The sequence below is a fragment of the Plectropomus leopardus genome, chromosome 5 (assembly GCF_026936395.1).
Source record: "Plectropomus leopardus strain MGB_pleo_1.0 chromosome 5, ASM2693639v1, whole genome shotgun sequence".
NCBI classification, from domain to species: Eukaryota; Metazoa; Chordata; class Actinopteri; order Perciformes; family Serranidae; genus Plectropomus; species Plectropomus leopardus.
In genome coordinates, this window is record NC_142180.1 from 15,407,848 (window position 1) to 15,422,535 (window position 14,688).

Here is a 14,688-nt window from a genome sequence, read left to right on the forward strand (position 1 = left end):
GACAAATGTGACTTCGTCATAAGTTTGCTTTGGAAAAAATTTAAGTCATTGATGCTGTTAAATATTAGCATGAAGTCACTGGAAGTGTAATAACAAAATGGAAAAAAAGATCCATCTTAATCGGGTGAAAATGGAATTAAAGCTTGAAATGTAACCGGGAGTATCTGCTGGTAAAGTAATTACAAAGAAATGGATTAAGTCAGGTACCCCATCTTTGGAGAACTGGTATGATATCATTTATGAAATGGTTATAAGAATTACTTTCTCAGGGAACCCTTCTCAGGACACCTTGAATATCTAATTATTATTCCTGTGTACTGACAGGACTTTGTCTTGACTATGAAATAAACTCCACAAATTTTAAAGGGAGATGTTCAAGTGCTTTTAAAAAGCTATTTTTGATCTGAACCATAAACTGTACAATGAACAGATGTAGCAACTGTGATGTCACGTAACTGGTTTGTAGACTGCCATTTTAAAAGTTCTGTATTTTGGCAGTTGTGTGTTTAGTTGCATTTTTTGGAGCCAGAAGTGGCCCAAGGTGACTATATTTGTACATGAAGGGAGGATCCGACTCATGCCCACAGCAGACAGCTTGTCAATCAAAGCAGCCATGGCCTTAGTTATGCAAAACTAAGCTACACTAATGAAATTTAAAAGGGAAAGTTATATATACAGTTGTCATGATTATTTAAAATAGCTTTAAAGACCAAAACCATTTTTGTACCACATTTTAAACATGTTTATTTTTGTTGTAAGGTTGGGCATTTTGACATAGTGATCAAGTGGCTTTTTTGGAGCCAGCCTCATGGTCAAGTGGCCATTTAAGGAGATGTTTTTGGCTTTTCTTGCATTGGCTTCGTTTGTCAGCCTCTGAGGTTGCTGTTTGGTCTAAACATAGCCTTAAGACTTGCTGCATGACTGTCAATTTGCCAGTGAATATTTGTGATTTCATTTGGGCTTCACTGGTTTCAAATGACTTGAGAAACAACCTGTAAGTGTCTCAAATGTCTCACATTGACATCTCTGCTTGTTAATCGATGAAATCTTGTGATGCCACTTACATTCATATCCCTGGTTCAGCATCCTGCACTCTGAGTCTGCGGGACAAGGTGACAGCTCGCACCACCTGACCTCTTCACAGCGCCGCCCTGCTGTGCTGGGAGGGCAGGTGCAGGTGAAGTCATCCCACATGGAGTAGCACATCCCACCGTTTAGACAAGGGTTGCTCTGAGGAGCACACATTAATTACATAGGCAGCAGAATTTTTTTTAATCCATTTCTGCATGCCCTATATAACTCTACACTAACGAGAGACACTGTCAGTAAGGGCTGAATATAAGAGGTTAACAAATAGTAATAATAATAATAATAATAGTAGCTCTCTGTGTATTTTACTTACACTGCAAGCGTTGTCCCCGGAGCATCCAGCAGTCACTCCTCCCATGTTCTGCAGAGGATAAGATCTCACTGAAGTGTCCAACCCAAAGAACTGTAGCCTCCTGTCATTGATCCTCAGGTCCTGGATACAGCCTTTAAAATATCCACCAGACACCGAAGTCTCCAAGCTGTCCAACAGACCTCCTACATACACAGTATCTCCATCTTGGACATCGACTGTCCTGACTTCCACATCATTCTGTTTTTGAGCTGCTACGTACAGCGCCATATGACCCTCCGCAACCTCTACACTCACAAAGTGGACTTCCCCGTCATTGATCTCTCTCTGCCCCTTCAGGATCTCAAAGTTATTCAGCTGAGCTGTGACCTTTCCATCCTCCAGCATCATGCGCAGGTACACGCTGCTGCTGTTCTGAAGCGCCAGGAGAAGTCCATATTGCCTCCGTGTACGCAGGAAGAGGGAGATGGAAAGCTTGGGACCCAGATCTTCCGTGACAGTGAACACAGCGTAGCTCTGAGAGTCATCGTTCCCAAAGCGTGCAGGCACATGTTCTGCAAAAAGGTGAACAAGATTACACCACAAAAAATGGCTTGGTGTCAAAATCAGAAAAACATCTTCAAAACAGTCCTGCTTGGTTATCATACATTATTGCAGGGGTCTTTAACGTCTGTCAGGCCAACGATCCCTTAGCTGATCCCTTAGCACCCCTCTGGGGTGCATCTAATGTCAGTGTCCAGCTACTACAAAAAAGAGTTTATGCTTCCAAATCTATCAGACCTTTATTACTATTTATTCAGATTTTCTCTTTAGCAGAAGGATGTAAAAAAGGGGCTATTTTCTGATCTCTGCTATGCATCTTCTATGTCCCTATAAAAACAGGCACATGAGGAGGAAATCTAAGCAGCCACCAGCCCGCATGTTCTGTATGTTCTGTGTTCGCTGTCAGCACTTTCCACTGTGGGCAGGTCACCTTATACAGCACACAGGACATTGAGAACACATAAAGCAGAGAGGACACACAGAGTAGGGCAGGTCATATAAGAACCTTGTGAAAGCTTCAGTGTGTGCGTGTGTGTGTGTGTGTGTGTGTAGATATTTCAAGTGTGTGCATTTGTGCTCCTGTGAGTGAATGTTGTGTGTATGTAATTAGTAATCTGCTTTGATGGACTCAAGAGGCTATAGATATCCTGAATGGAAAAATGGAAATATTCAGTGGTTACAGGGGAAACTTACAAATGCAACTTTCTAATTCATTTTCTTTCTGACGTATTAATCACAGCAATCAACAGTCTGAATACTGAGTGGTGTTCCCTTGCATGTTCTGTGTATTTCCAAAATAGAATCCCTTATATCCTTAATCCAGTGCGTTAGATAAGAGGATCTCTGCTGCTGTCCTTTACTGTGGTGTTTGATTAGCCTTATCTTCTGTTACACATCAGCAATGGAGGATGTTATCTAATTACCCACTACATAAATTTGGTGAGAATGATCTGATAGTCTTTTATTCAATCTCAATAATCCAGTTATTTTAAAGCTTAATGATTCTGGTGAGTCTTATATCTGTTTTTGGTGATTAGCTCTCTCAAAGTTTTCCTTAAACATTTTGTTTGACGGGACTAGTAAATTTAGAAAACCAAAATCATTTTCTCGAGTTTTTATACTGTCCTGCAGTTTTTTGACTGTTCAATTTCACCACCTGCTGTGGTCTGTCATTTCGCAGCTGTAAGCATACCCTCCTCGCAGTCCTGCCCCTCATAAGGCCGCGGACATCGGCACTCGTAGCTCTGCCACAGGTTAACACACTGTCCTCTGTTTTGGCAAGGCACGTCCAGGCAGCGGTCCCTGTGGATGCAGCCAGGGGACACATTAACAGCAGAGTGGCTCAGCCATTCCTGAGGGACAACGAGCTGCCCATCCACAAACACATCTCGCATGCAGCCAATGAATGCTGGAAGTGGAGAGGCCTCGCTGCGGCCATTTGAGTCCTGATGCACTCCTCCAATGTAAGTGTTCTGAGGAGGTGACACCAGCCTGGCCAGGGTGCCTTGGACTTGGGCCACATTGTGGCATGACTGGCTCCCACAGCTCCCAGCATCATCCAAGAGCGTCAGACTGAGCGTCCAGCTTCTGAGCACAGCCTCAACAGAATGCCACTCTCCATCTGTGACATAGTGTGGAAGCTCCAGGACCTGGCTTGGACTTTCTGCTTCGGCCCCAGCAGAGGCCTCCTTCTTCAGTGTGAGACGAAGCCGCCAATTGTCCAGCTCCAGGCTCAGCAGATGCCCCCTGCTGTTCTGCTGGAATAACAACGCTCTGGACAGAGTTGTCTTGAAACTGAGGGTGATGTTGCAGGACAACACGTCATCCACTAATGGACTTTGCAGCAGCAGGTAGCCTCTGCGTTCAAAGGAGAAGGTGGTGGGGGTGTTACAAAGGGGTCCAGTGTGTCCAGGTGAGCAGGAACAGGTGTATCCGTGAGTCCCATCTTTCAAGAAAGGAGAGCAGGAGCCTTGGTTCTGGCAGTCATGTCCCTCACAGCCCACTAGCCTCACATCACAGTTTACACCTCCATAGAGGAAGCCATTGTGACTCTGTTTCTGGCAGTGGCAAGTGTAGCCTCCAACGTGGCTCTCACACCTCCCCCCATTCTGGCAGGGACTGGGGTCACACTGGTTTATCAGCTCCTGGCAGAGGGAACCTGCAGAAGAAAATCAAGACACAAACACTTTTAAACTATGTTGCTGCTTTTTAAGAGAACTTAAAAACGTGATTGCAGATATAAACTCTGTACTGTTCTAAATTATTCTGCTCACCGAAAAGGGAATGTTTGCATTATTCCTTATTCAATGGTCTTGAAAGCAATACATTTCTCTGCTGGGAATTTACTACAAGCAAGCCACATTCATACACCTGTACTAGGTCCTATTATGTTTGTCATGGTTAACGCCACCCAGACACCAGTATACCCAACATCTACTTGTCCATGTATTATCCTTTGAACACCGTCTGCTTGTGTTTGCCGTCGGAAGTCTTAATGTGGTGTAATTGTGTAGATCAGGAATATTCAGAGTCCGCCCTTGGGGCCAGTTGTGGCCCAAGGACTGATTTTAACTGGCCTATGGCTTGTTGTTCAAAATATATTACATGCAGCCCACTGCATAATAATAATAATCAATGATCAATAATCAGTCAAGAACATTACGCATTTTCTCCATTCATTTTACGATGGCAGGACTATAATACAGTTTCTAGACGTGCAAGTAGAAACTACGCTGATAAAACTAACGTGTTTTCATAAAGAGACAGCAAACAAGCAAACAGATAGTTACATAGCAACAGGCATTTCCGCAGCGCAAAATCCATTTGTCTAATTTTTTTTTTTTTTTTTAATGACAATAATAAAAAGATGCAAGAAGCAGATGGCCCCCAGGCATTTTTACATTATGTACTCTGGCCCCTATTCAAAAAGATTTGGGTTCCCCTGCTATAGATATTATCAGTATTTGAGATGTGTACTGTAGACATATGGTTAAATTTAAAAGCTAATATTAATGCAACGAGTAGTCAGGTTTTATACTTGAACACAGTACTACTGTAGAAAAATGCTGCAACAACAGGTGGATATTTGTAAAAGAAAAGGCACAAGAACACAGGAAATCCTTACAAATACCTATTATGTAATACCTATAATTATATCTATTAGCACAAAAATGTCTTCTAATATTACCTGTTCCAAGCAACAAAATCCCCCAAATCCATGGTGCGGGTGTCCACATCATGCCGTCACTTTTTCCCCCAGGATAGCCCCAAATTTGTCTAACAGCACCATATTAGTTTGTATGTGTGCGCACCATCCCAGCAGAGATCTGCTCCTTGTCTACTTCTCTACAACAACGTAGGGCTGAGTGGCTCCAGTCAGGAGACCGGCAAAGCAGATCCTAGGGATTAAACTAATGCTATTTGGCCACCTTACTGAGTCACTGCCACAGCAGCTGGCAGAGAGTCAATTTTTAGAACACAACTCTCGACAGGCAGCAGCTCACAGTATTACCTCCATTGTTAGATCAAGTCTTGTGTAAGCAGGAAAACAAGGATTTTCTGATTTTGCAACTGAAAGAGGTATTGGTTCCAGTTAACCCTTTGAAACCTGGAGCAACATCACTTTGCTTGTACGGTTTCCAAATGCCTTTGACAGTATTTCAAGCTTTGAACCCTATGCAGTTTGGTGTGTGTGTGTGTGTGTGTGTGTGTGTGTGTGTGTGTGTGTTTTTCCAAAAACATGGGAAAGGAGGGATTTAGCAACTTTGTAGGAAATGTTCCACAAACTGCAAGAAATTATTAGATTCAGAAATTTCTTTTGATTCTACTTATGATCACAATTGCCATTATTATTTATTATATACTATTATTATTAATTAAGATCATGTTCATGGAATTATTTTTAAACACTTTTCCATGTCATTTTATTTCTTTATTTTTCACCAATTTTCAGGCTATTTTATTGTACTTTTAAAATAATCTCTCGCTAATTTGGGGTAATTTCTTCTTTTGTTGCTAATTGTTTTCTTAGAGTTTTTGAAAGAAATCAATTCACGTTGCCCACGTTTTACAGGGTTAAGCAACCTTACATTTTTCAGTTTTACGTAATAAATGCATAGTATGGGTCCCCAACATTAGGAAACTGCTGGATGCTAACTATGCAAATGGATTCATCACCCTCAAAGAAACCCTAAAACCAACCAGATAATGTCCAAATTGGCCAAGCACTGGCTGAAATACCATCAGTATATGTGATTATATTGATTGTTTACACAAACAAGATAAATTAGGCAAAATGGCCAACATATGCAAGTTAGCATCCGGCAGTTTCCTAATGTTGGAGACCCAAACTATGCATTTATAAGATAAAACTCGGGGGTACTCAACATTTTCGGGCTGACTTTGCTGGCAAGTAGACTATATTACTATAATCAATAAATGTAATTTGCAGAGTAAATTTATAGGCCTACATTTTAAGTAATCACAAAACATTCTATTTTCAATTTACCCTTTCACCCTGCTGTTGCTCCAGTCAGAAACTGCTCATTCCCCTGATCAGACACCTGACTGTACTCACTGTCAGATCTATGTGAGACATAATTATTAGTCAGAATAAATTACCTGTAGCTCCTACACAGCTGCAGATGAAGCCTGCAGCATGCTTCGGGTCATAATGTTCGGGCAGCAGAGGCTGGCTGCCATAAAGAGCCTGCCACGACCTCTCAATGCAGCGGCCTCCATTCATGCAGGGGTTGCTGCCGCACTCATTGATGTCAATATCACACTGATGCCCCTCAAACCCTGGAATGAGGAAGTCAGACAGTGTTTTTTAAGGGAATAATATAAAAGATTGACAGTGCATATTAAGTACGTAGACAAAGAGGAAGAGTCAGAATTTTGGTTTAGCTTCCTGGAAATGTAAGCTTGATTATGGTTGGAGTCTGTGGCTGTTTTAAAAGTCCAATGTTTAAGATTTAGGGGGATTTAGTGGTGTCTAGTGGTGAGGTTGCAGATTACAACCAACTGAAACTTCTGCTGGTGACAATTCCTTCAGTGTTCATTGTTCAAGAGGTTTTTACCATAAGACAAGTTATATCCCCTTCTCCCAAAAACAAACAAACCAGGTGATTTAATCTGGTAAAAATGCTGAATAAAATAGTTTCATGTTACAAATCAACGTTTTTCTGATGCTGTTTGGGTATGTTGGAGAAAGGCTGCTAATTTAGCACTTGCTAATCTCTGCTCACCTTTTGTCTAACTTAAAATCCAGATGTTAAAATGTTTTTTACTGGGAGCTTAAAGGTCTGCAGAGGTCTCGTCCTCTCCAAAACAAATCGACCAGGTGATTTAAACCTAAAAAAAACACTGAATAAAGCAGTTTCATTTTTTTGAAAAATGTGTTTTTCTGACACTCCCATTGCAGAGGTGCTCGTCTCATGACAAGAGAACATGAATGTCTCTATTTGGAGTCAGTGTTTGGTTTGTCCATTCTGGGCCACTGTTGAAACATAGCAGTGCAACAAGGTAATCTTTGTGGACAAGGACCTGCTTCCTATGCCACCACAGCATTGAAAGGTAACAAAAACAAAACAATTATAAACAAAAGGAAACATACTTATAAGATTATATTCAATTTCTGCCAAAATATCCCCCTAAAGCCTCCACACTGGACCTTTAAGGATACTTCTGTGTTTGCTCACTCTTTCATCATCAGTTGTCTAATTCTCTGTTTGCAGATTTCTCGTCTCTCACCCATGCTTCCATCTGCTCTCTTCTCTACTTGCTAAACCTGTGTCTCTTGACTTATAAAAAAATCTCTTTTAAAAGCCTGTAATTCAAACATACAATTCTATTCAAAGAAAACTTAGCCAGAAAGAGCTTGATGTACCTGGCCAGCAGTCACAGCTGTAGTTACCCTGGTTGTCCTGACAGATGGCGCTGTTGAAGCAGGGTTCAGAGTGGCATGCTGACAGTGGTGTCTCACAGCGATTGCCAGTGAAGGCTGTGTGAGAGCAGTCACAGCTGTAGCTGAGGCAATCAAGAATGCAGAAATCACATTAATGAGATTATTTACAGTATTTCCTCCAGTCTGTGTTGACAGGTGTAAAAACTGAAAGTTTTTAAGAATCTGCATAATGCAGAACATGTTTTTTTTTTTTTTATTTTCAGTGACTGGAGCTGGGCCACTTACTCGTTCACCCCATCTATACACAGAGCCCCATTCTGGCACGGCTGCTCTTGGCACTCATCAATATTGATTTCACATCGGTGTCCTTGGAAACCGGGCAGGCAGGTGCAAGTGAAGCCACTGATGTAGGCATGGCAACTGCCGCCATTGAGACATGGCTGTGATTGACACTCGTCAATCAGGACCTCGCAAGTGTCCCCTGTGAACATCAAAGCAAAACATATGTCAGAGGGCGAGTGGGTCTGCTGCACAGAGTGAGGGCAGGGGGCAAAAATGTTCAAAGCTTTCATGTGTACTGGCTGTGATCATGTGTGGATTGCTCTTTTATCTCACAGAAAGGCTTCTGCAGCTGTTTGCAATTTTAAAAACAGTATATTGTATATAATAAATGTATCTCTGGCCCTGCAATATAACACATGTATCCCTGCACTCGTAAAAATGTAGGGTACAATGGGGTAAAATGCCCCCACGCCCTTCTAACCAATTTATGGCACGAAATTTACTCTCAAAACACGTATGTGTGATATTAATTCTGAATTGCTCTATTCCTGAGTTTTATTCAAATTATAAGAATTCTGTAACAATAATGTCAAATATGTAATTATGACAATTTTAAATAAAGCTCTTGAGAAAATTTTCCCTAACTTTGAAAAACAATAGTTTTCTAAATCTACTAGTTTTCCTTATCTCTAGGATGTATATTGCCAAGTTGCTCATTGCCTTTTCAATCCCATGCTTTTGAAAGAAATCAAACCAATTGCTCAGGACTCAATGGTTTAAAAACTTGTGAAAGGCATCTAAATGCAGCACAGGAAAAGTGTCATTCCAGGTTTCAAAGGGTTACGTATCCATGATGCCTATACAAGTCGTGTGACATGGAACACACATTACAAAAATTCAGTTCAATCAATAAATTATAGTAAAGAATACATTATATAGCAGCAGTCCCTTGGTCTCATAAATCTCTTGTCACAAAGCCATCTGTTGCTCTGGGATTGAACTGATGTGATGTTTCTCTAAAGCTACACTTTGGAGACCCAGCACTGTTCTTCCTACTCACCAGTTAACCCAGGAGAACACAGACAGGAGAACCTGCCCACTCTGTCCACACACGTGGCCCCGTTCCTGCAGGGCTGTGAAACACACTCATTCACATCAATCTGACAGTGAGCACCCTGGAACCCCGGCACACAGAAGCACGCGTAACCATCCTTTCTGACTTTGCAGATAGCGCCATTTTTGCAGGGATTTGAAGAGCATCGGTCCACTAGTGAAGGAAGCCGGTCAGGAGATGATGCACCTTTGGACAGAAATGGAAAATATGAAAATATTGATATCACAGAACATCACTGCTCTTAGGCTGAGCAGGTAAATATTTATTTTTTATTTATCTATTTCATACAAAACATATTTTCAATAAGCTGCTTCTCACATACATTCTTGTAGTCTTGGATCAGAGGACTAATTTGCTGCAACTGAAATTCTTTTGGTGCAAAAATAAATTTTACTTTATAACATCTTGTTGTATTTATAATAATGCAAAATGTAATGAAAAATGCCCCAATTATTAATTGTTAGATCTGAAAAGTTGCTCCCCATCAGCAGGGCAAACTTTCAAATAAACTGTGTGACTATTACACAGAAAATACAGTTGAAACATCATCATTATTCCCCCCAAGCCACAATAGTTTGCATCAATATACATCCATGGAGCAGAAATTGCCTTGATTGCTAATTTACTTTGATCACGTCTGGCATGAAGCTCTTTTATTTCTGTTTAGCTGTGTCTAGCAGCTGTCAGTACAAGGACTTTAAATTCAAGGGCCTCTCAAGGCGTCATGGATGATTTCCATGGTAACCAATTCCGCTGTTTGGCCTCAGTGTTCAATCTATTTCCATGGTAATTGCATCCGACCGATGATTTGAGGCATTCACTCCTTTACACTTAATGGTGTATTTTAATCAGCAGGGCCATACTGCCAGAGCTCTGGGTTTATGTCTCATTTTAGACAAGGCACAGGCTGCATACCTAAACAGAAAGCAGTAATTCTCACATTGTGTGTCTAAAACATTGTTTCTATTTAAAGACTTTGTAGAAGTGTTCATGTTAACCTTACCCAAGTGACAATATACAACAGTTTTTTGTAATTTTTGTTTACTTTTTCATGATCATAAATTTTATCAACCAAATTATATTTCAAAGACTCTCATTTCATCATAAATATAGCATTACTGCACCATAACAGTGTTATCCCAAGAGATCTGAACTTTATTGGAGCAGTGTATAAGATTTAGGGAGATTTAGAGGCATTTATTGGTGAGGAATGCATATTACAACATAAGGATGCAAACAAGAATTTGTATAATTATTATATTATATTTGGTTTTGCCAATATATCCCTCTAAATCCTACACACTTAACCTTTAAAGAATGAAAGGAACTATTCAAAATCTTCATATGTCTAGAACTACATTTAAAATAGTATGTTTAAGGAAATTATAGCAGCACCAACTCAGGCTATAATCCTGACAGCTAATTTTTCAAATCTCAAAAATGAACTGCATGTTTAGAATAGTTTGGGCAAATGTCCGTAACATCTTAAACTTCTTAAACCTCTCTTCAAGTTTTTTTAAACATGCAATATGACAATATCACCTCTACAAATTGCATCTGGTAGTTCTAACACTGAAGCTATGTCAGGCTTACACTGAATAAAACATTTAAAACAATGACTTTTTTTGTTTTGTTTTTTTTAATGAATGAGTCATAACATCTAATGGAAATATACTACATGACAAACAATTTAGGTCACATCTCTCTTGAGATGGTGCACCAAAACTAAAAGTCAGAACTAAATTTCAGGAGTGTGTTTATGCTCTTGTAGTGTAAAGTTGAAAACAGTGTCAACATGGAGAGTTATGGCATCACAAGCTGATATTCTTTGGTTTCTTATTTTCTTAATTAATGTTAATGATTGTTTGATATGAATAGACTAAAATAGGTATAGTTAACATTTTGAGTTTCACAACAGTCCTATTTTAATGTGTTATGTGTCTATACATGTCAGGTCAGTAACTGATCAAATAAGATAGTTGTCCTTTTTCTCTTAACAAGACTAATATACAGATTTAAACTGAAGAATATCACTGATTGTCCATCCATCCATTTTCTTATCCAGGGTCAGGTCATGAGGGCAGCAGGCTGAGCAAGGTACTCCAGAGGTCCCTCTCGCCAACAGTCTCCAGCCCCTTTTGGGGGACACCCAGGCAATCCCAGGCCACACAGTCTGTTGTGGGTCTGCCCTGCAGTGCACAGAAAACCTCTAAGGGGAGTCACATTTTGGAGGCGTCCTGATCAGATGCTCAAACTACCTTCACTGGACCCTCGCGATTTGAAAAAGTACATTGATTGTAAGGAACAAAACATTTACTGAGTCTTTTCAAGGTAAGTGGAAACTCATGGGTAGCCATAGAACTAATTTTCCTTCAGATATCTTGACGCCTTTTTTAAACTGCCATACCGGTTGTTACCTTGCTAAAAATTTTACCTAAATTTGGAGCATTATTTAGTTCCTCCCGACAAGCTAAGGATGCCTCAGACTGTATAGTTTCACAATATACCACTACCTTCACGCCAACTTAAAAATAGAGCATGCCACAACCTCTGAAAGACAGTAGGCTAATATCAGCCTCTAATCACTAGCCTTTGGGCGCTACTGCCCAAATCTACCTTCATATATGATAACTTTAAACTCACTTTTGTGGGTTTGAACATCGTATGGCGGCGCTCGTGATTTTAAGAAGATTTAAGAAAAACTTAAACAGTTTCACTGTGACTGCAAAACCAAACTTCTTAGAAACCTCAATCCCATGATGATGGATTTCTTCACTCCTCCTCCTTCATCATATATCATATACCTTGAGACTTGCCCCCTGCAGCTCTTACATAGGCAAGAACACATCAAAGACAAAAAGCTACCATGAGGCATCTCAAAACTGCCATACTCCAGGCAGAACAAATGCAACCAGCTAAGAGGCAACAATCCTCATAATCTCAGGAATGTACATGAGGGGCCAAAGAGACACGACGCTAACGAAAAGAGGCTTCAGATCAGATGAACAAGTGCTGCTCCTATTAGATAATAGTCAGAATGGATCACATTGCAAAAAATCCTCTAAAATGTTTCTTGCACAAAGAAAGACTCAGCATCATTATGAAGCCACAAATATTCCTACACTGATATGAACAGAGATATTGCAATAATATTCCTTGCAGATGATAATCGCAAACTGTAATCATGACTCAAGAGCACAATCAGGCTGAGTGCAGACTATGAAGATGTAGAAGAGCGCAATTATATTGGGTGCTCCATCTTCACCAACTCAGGCAGCAATCTTCTGTCACTGGTGGAGGTCATCCAATTTCAGACAGTCAGCAGGGTCTTCAGGAGCATCTTAAACATGTCTAGACTTGGACTTGGAGGTACAGCCCGAGTGTCACGGGGTGTGATGGAGGTGGTGATGCTCTGACCATATGCCTATGTTAGCTCTCATTACAGCGAGGATCAGGCGGTAAATTCCGACCAAAGTAGAGGCACATGTTGCAGCAGTGTGTATGTTATGTCTACAGAAACAATGACATCGAGAGAAAAATCACTAAAGACCATCCATACATTTTTTTAGGGAAACCATGACAGGTGGTGTCTGTTTTAAGATTTGCTTTTTTTGGAATCCACTGGTCTTTTAATATTCCCCTGAGGCAGAGTTCAGAGGATTCAGAGCCTATTTGAGACACATCTCCAGCCAACCACACATCCCCTCCCACAGCATGTAAGGCTTCTTTCATATGCAAATCACTTCTGAGGGTCTTTGTTTGGCCCTATCTGGAGGCCCTCCAATGGCACATGTTGGGCACCTGACAGATGCATGTTGCCGGTGTATCTGTCTGTCTGTTTGTTTCAGTGGTGATAAGAAGACATGTTATTGTTAGGGGTTTTGTAGAGCCACAGAAACATATAGTGCGTCCCCCCTTTTGTCCCATCTCTTGTTCAGACACCCCCTACTGTCCAATCATCACACCCCCTCATGGGTCACTACACGGCCTCCCATTGTGAGATTTCTTTTTGTCCTAGAATATTTAGTAATCACTACAGGCGATGATGTCAGCTCTCACGGTCTTAATTAATATTCAAAGCATGGAGTGGCTAAGATCCAAGCCAAATGGCCAAAATCAGAAGACTGAAGCTGGTGTCAATGTTTACTTCTGTTTTAATTCATTTCAAGGTTTCAGGAAACTTTTGCAGTGAAGTGTTCACAAAATAAACGTTTTAAATTGCAGAGGCGAAAGAAGGCATCTTCAAAATGAGGGGATGCAGCAACTACTCATGCAAGTTGTCCCCTGCAAATAGCCCCATGAATCTAATCCTATACATATATATAACAAAGCACTGATTAACAGTTAACTATGACAGGGTATGATGATCATGTAGCATCACAAACATGTAAACAATAACTTAAACTTAGAGCCACGGAAGAAGAAGCAGATACTTACCCTCTATCACCGACAGTGATGAGATGAGAACGGTGCATGCAAGTAATTTAAAAGTGTAAATTAAATCCATAATCGTGACAGGAAACCATTCTGATCGTTGCGTTGAAGTCCTGTCATACACGGAGCTCTCTGCTCTTGCGTCTGCCTCCTGCGACTCATCTGTTGTCAAATCCAGATCCACTTGATGCACACTTTTTCTCTGGATGAAGCACCATCAAGAGCCTCCATCACACATAAAAAAAAGACTACAGCGTGGCGTTTAACAGGCTGCACACACCCTCCCATACAGAACCGAGCAGTGACGGATTACATGGGAGGGAGTTAGAGCACTGCACAGACAGAAAGATAACTGATGTTAGGATGTAGGGTACCTATGAGCAGGGCCGCCCACAGAAAGGACTGGGCCCCTGAAAAGGCAGCTAATTTTTTTTTTTTTTTTTTTTTTTTAAAGACTCATAGGTGACTGTTTTCAAGAGAGGAAACAGCCTGCTTTTTAACTATAGCATAAATAATGAAAAAACAGCACTATGTGGTTATCATTTGCTTCTATTTTGGATGAATGTGGTTATTGCTGGCGGCTGGGCTCTGGAAAGCCCCTTAAAGGTGGCCTTGAATTTAAGAGTATGCAAATATTATAATTTAGCCTACGTGAACATTAAGTAGCTTTAAGTTTCTAAATGTGTAGTACATTCAGCTACAGTTTGTGTCTGTATGCTGGCTACAATCAAAACAAAAAACAAACAAAACAAAAAAAAAGCACAACATCCGAATATGTACAAATGTGTACCAAAAATGTATCAAAACTCAATTAGTGATTTATTCTTAAGAATGAATAGAAGTCACTGAAATTACCAGGTTCCTGAATCAAAAATGAATATTTAAAAGTTTACTTTGTTGGAGTTTTTGTAGCCTAATTGAAAAAAAAAAAACTGTACAAAGTCTGATATAGGCCTAATATGGTTATGCCTACTATATGCTATTGTGCACATAAGTTACCTTTTGTGGTAT

At 40.4% G+C, this 14,688-nt stretch overlaps 1 protein-coding gene across 4 annotated transcripts in view; it reads right to left on the reverse strand.

Moving 5' to 3' along the window:
* Positions 1–13,900, reverse strand: part of crb1 (crumbs cell polarity complex component 1) — a 28,226-nt gene extending 14,326 nt beyond the window's left edge. For 2 of the 4 annotated variants that reach the window (XM_088077586.1, XM_042483964.2), the window contains exons 1-8: positions 13,681–13,900; positions 9,190–9,429; positions 8,133–8,328; positions 7,830–7,969; positions 6,563–6,742; positions 3,135–4,100; positions 1,403–1,953; positions 1,065–1,230 (exon numbers count right to left, since the gene is read on the reverse strand). In XM_088077586.1, the coding sequence (XP_087933712.1) occupies positions 1,065–1,230; positions 1,403–1,953; positions 3,135–4,100; positions 6,563–6,742; positions 7,830–7,969; positions 8,133–8,328; positions 9,190–9,429; positions 13,681–13,750 (2,509 nt within the window). In that variant the 5' untranslated portion in view covers positions 13,751–13,900. Of the gene's footprint in view, positions 1–1,064; positions 1,231–1,402; positions 1,954–3,134; positions 4,101–5,129; positions 5,292–6,562; positions 6,743–7,829; positions 7,970–8,132; positions 8,329–9,189; positions 9,430–13,680 lie in introns of those variants that run through there. The other 2 variants (XM_088077588.1, XM_088077587.1) reach the window with 1 other exon arrangement.
* Positions 13,901–14,688: the final 788 nt, after the last annotated feature.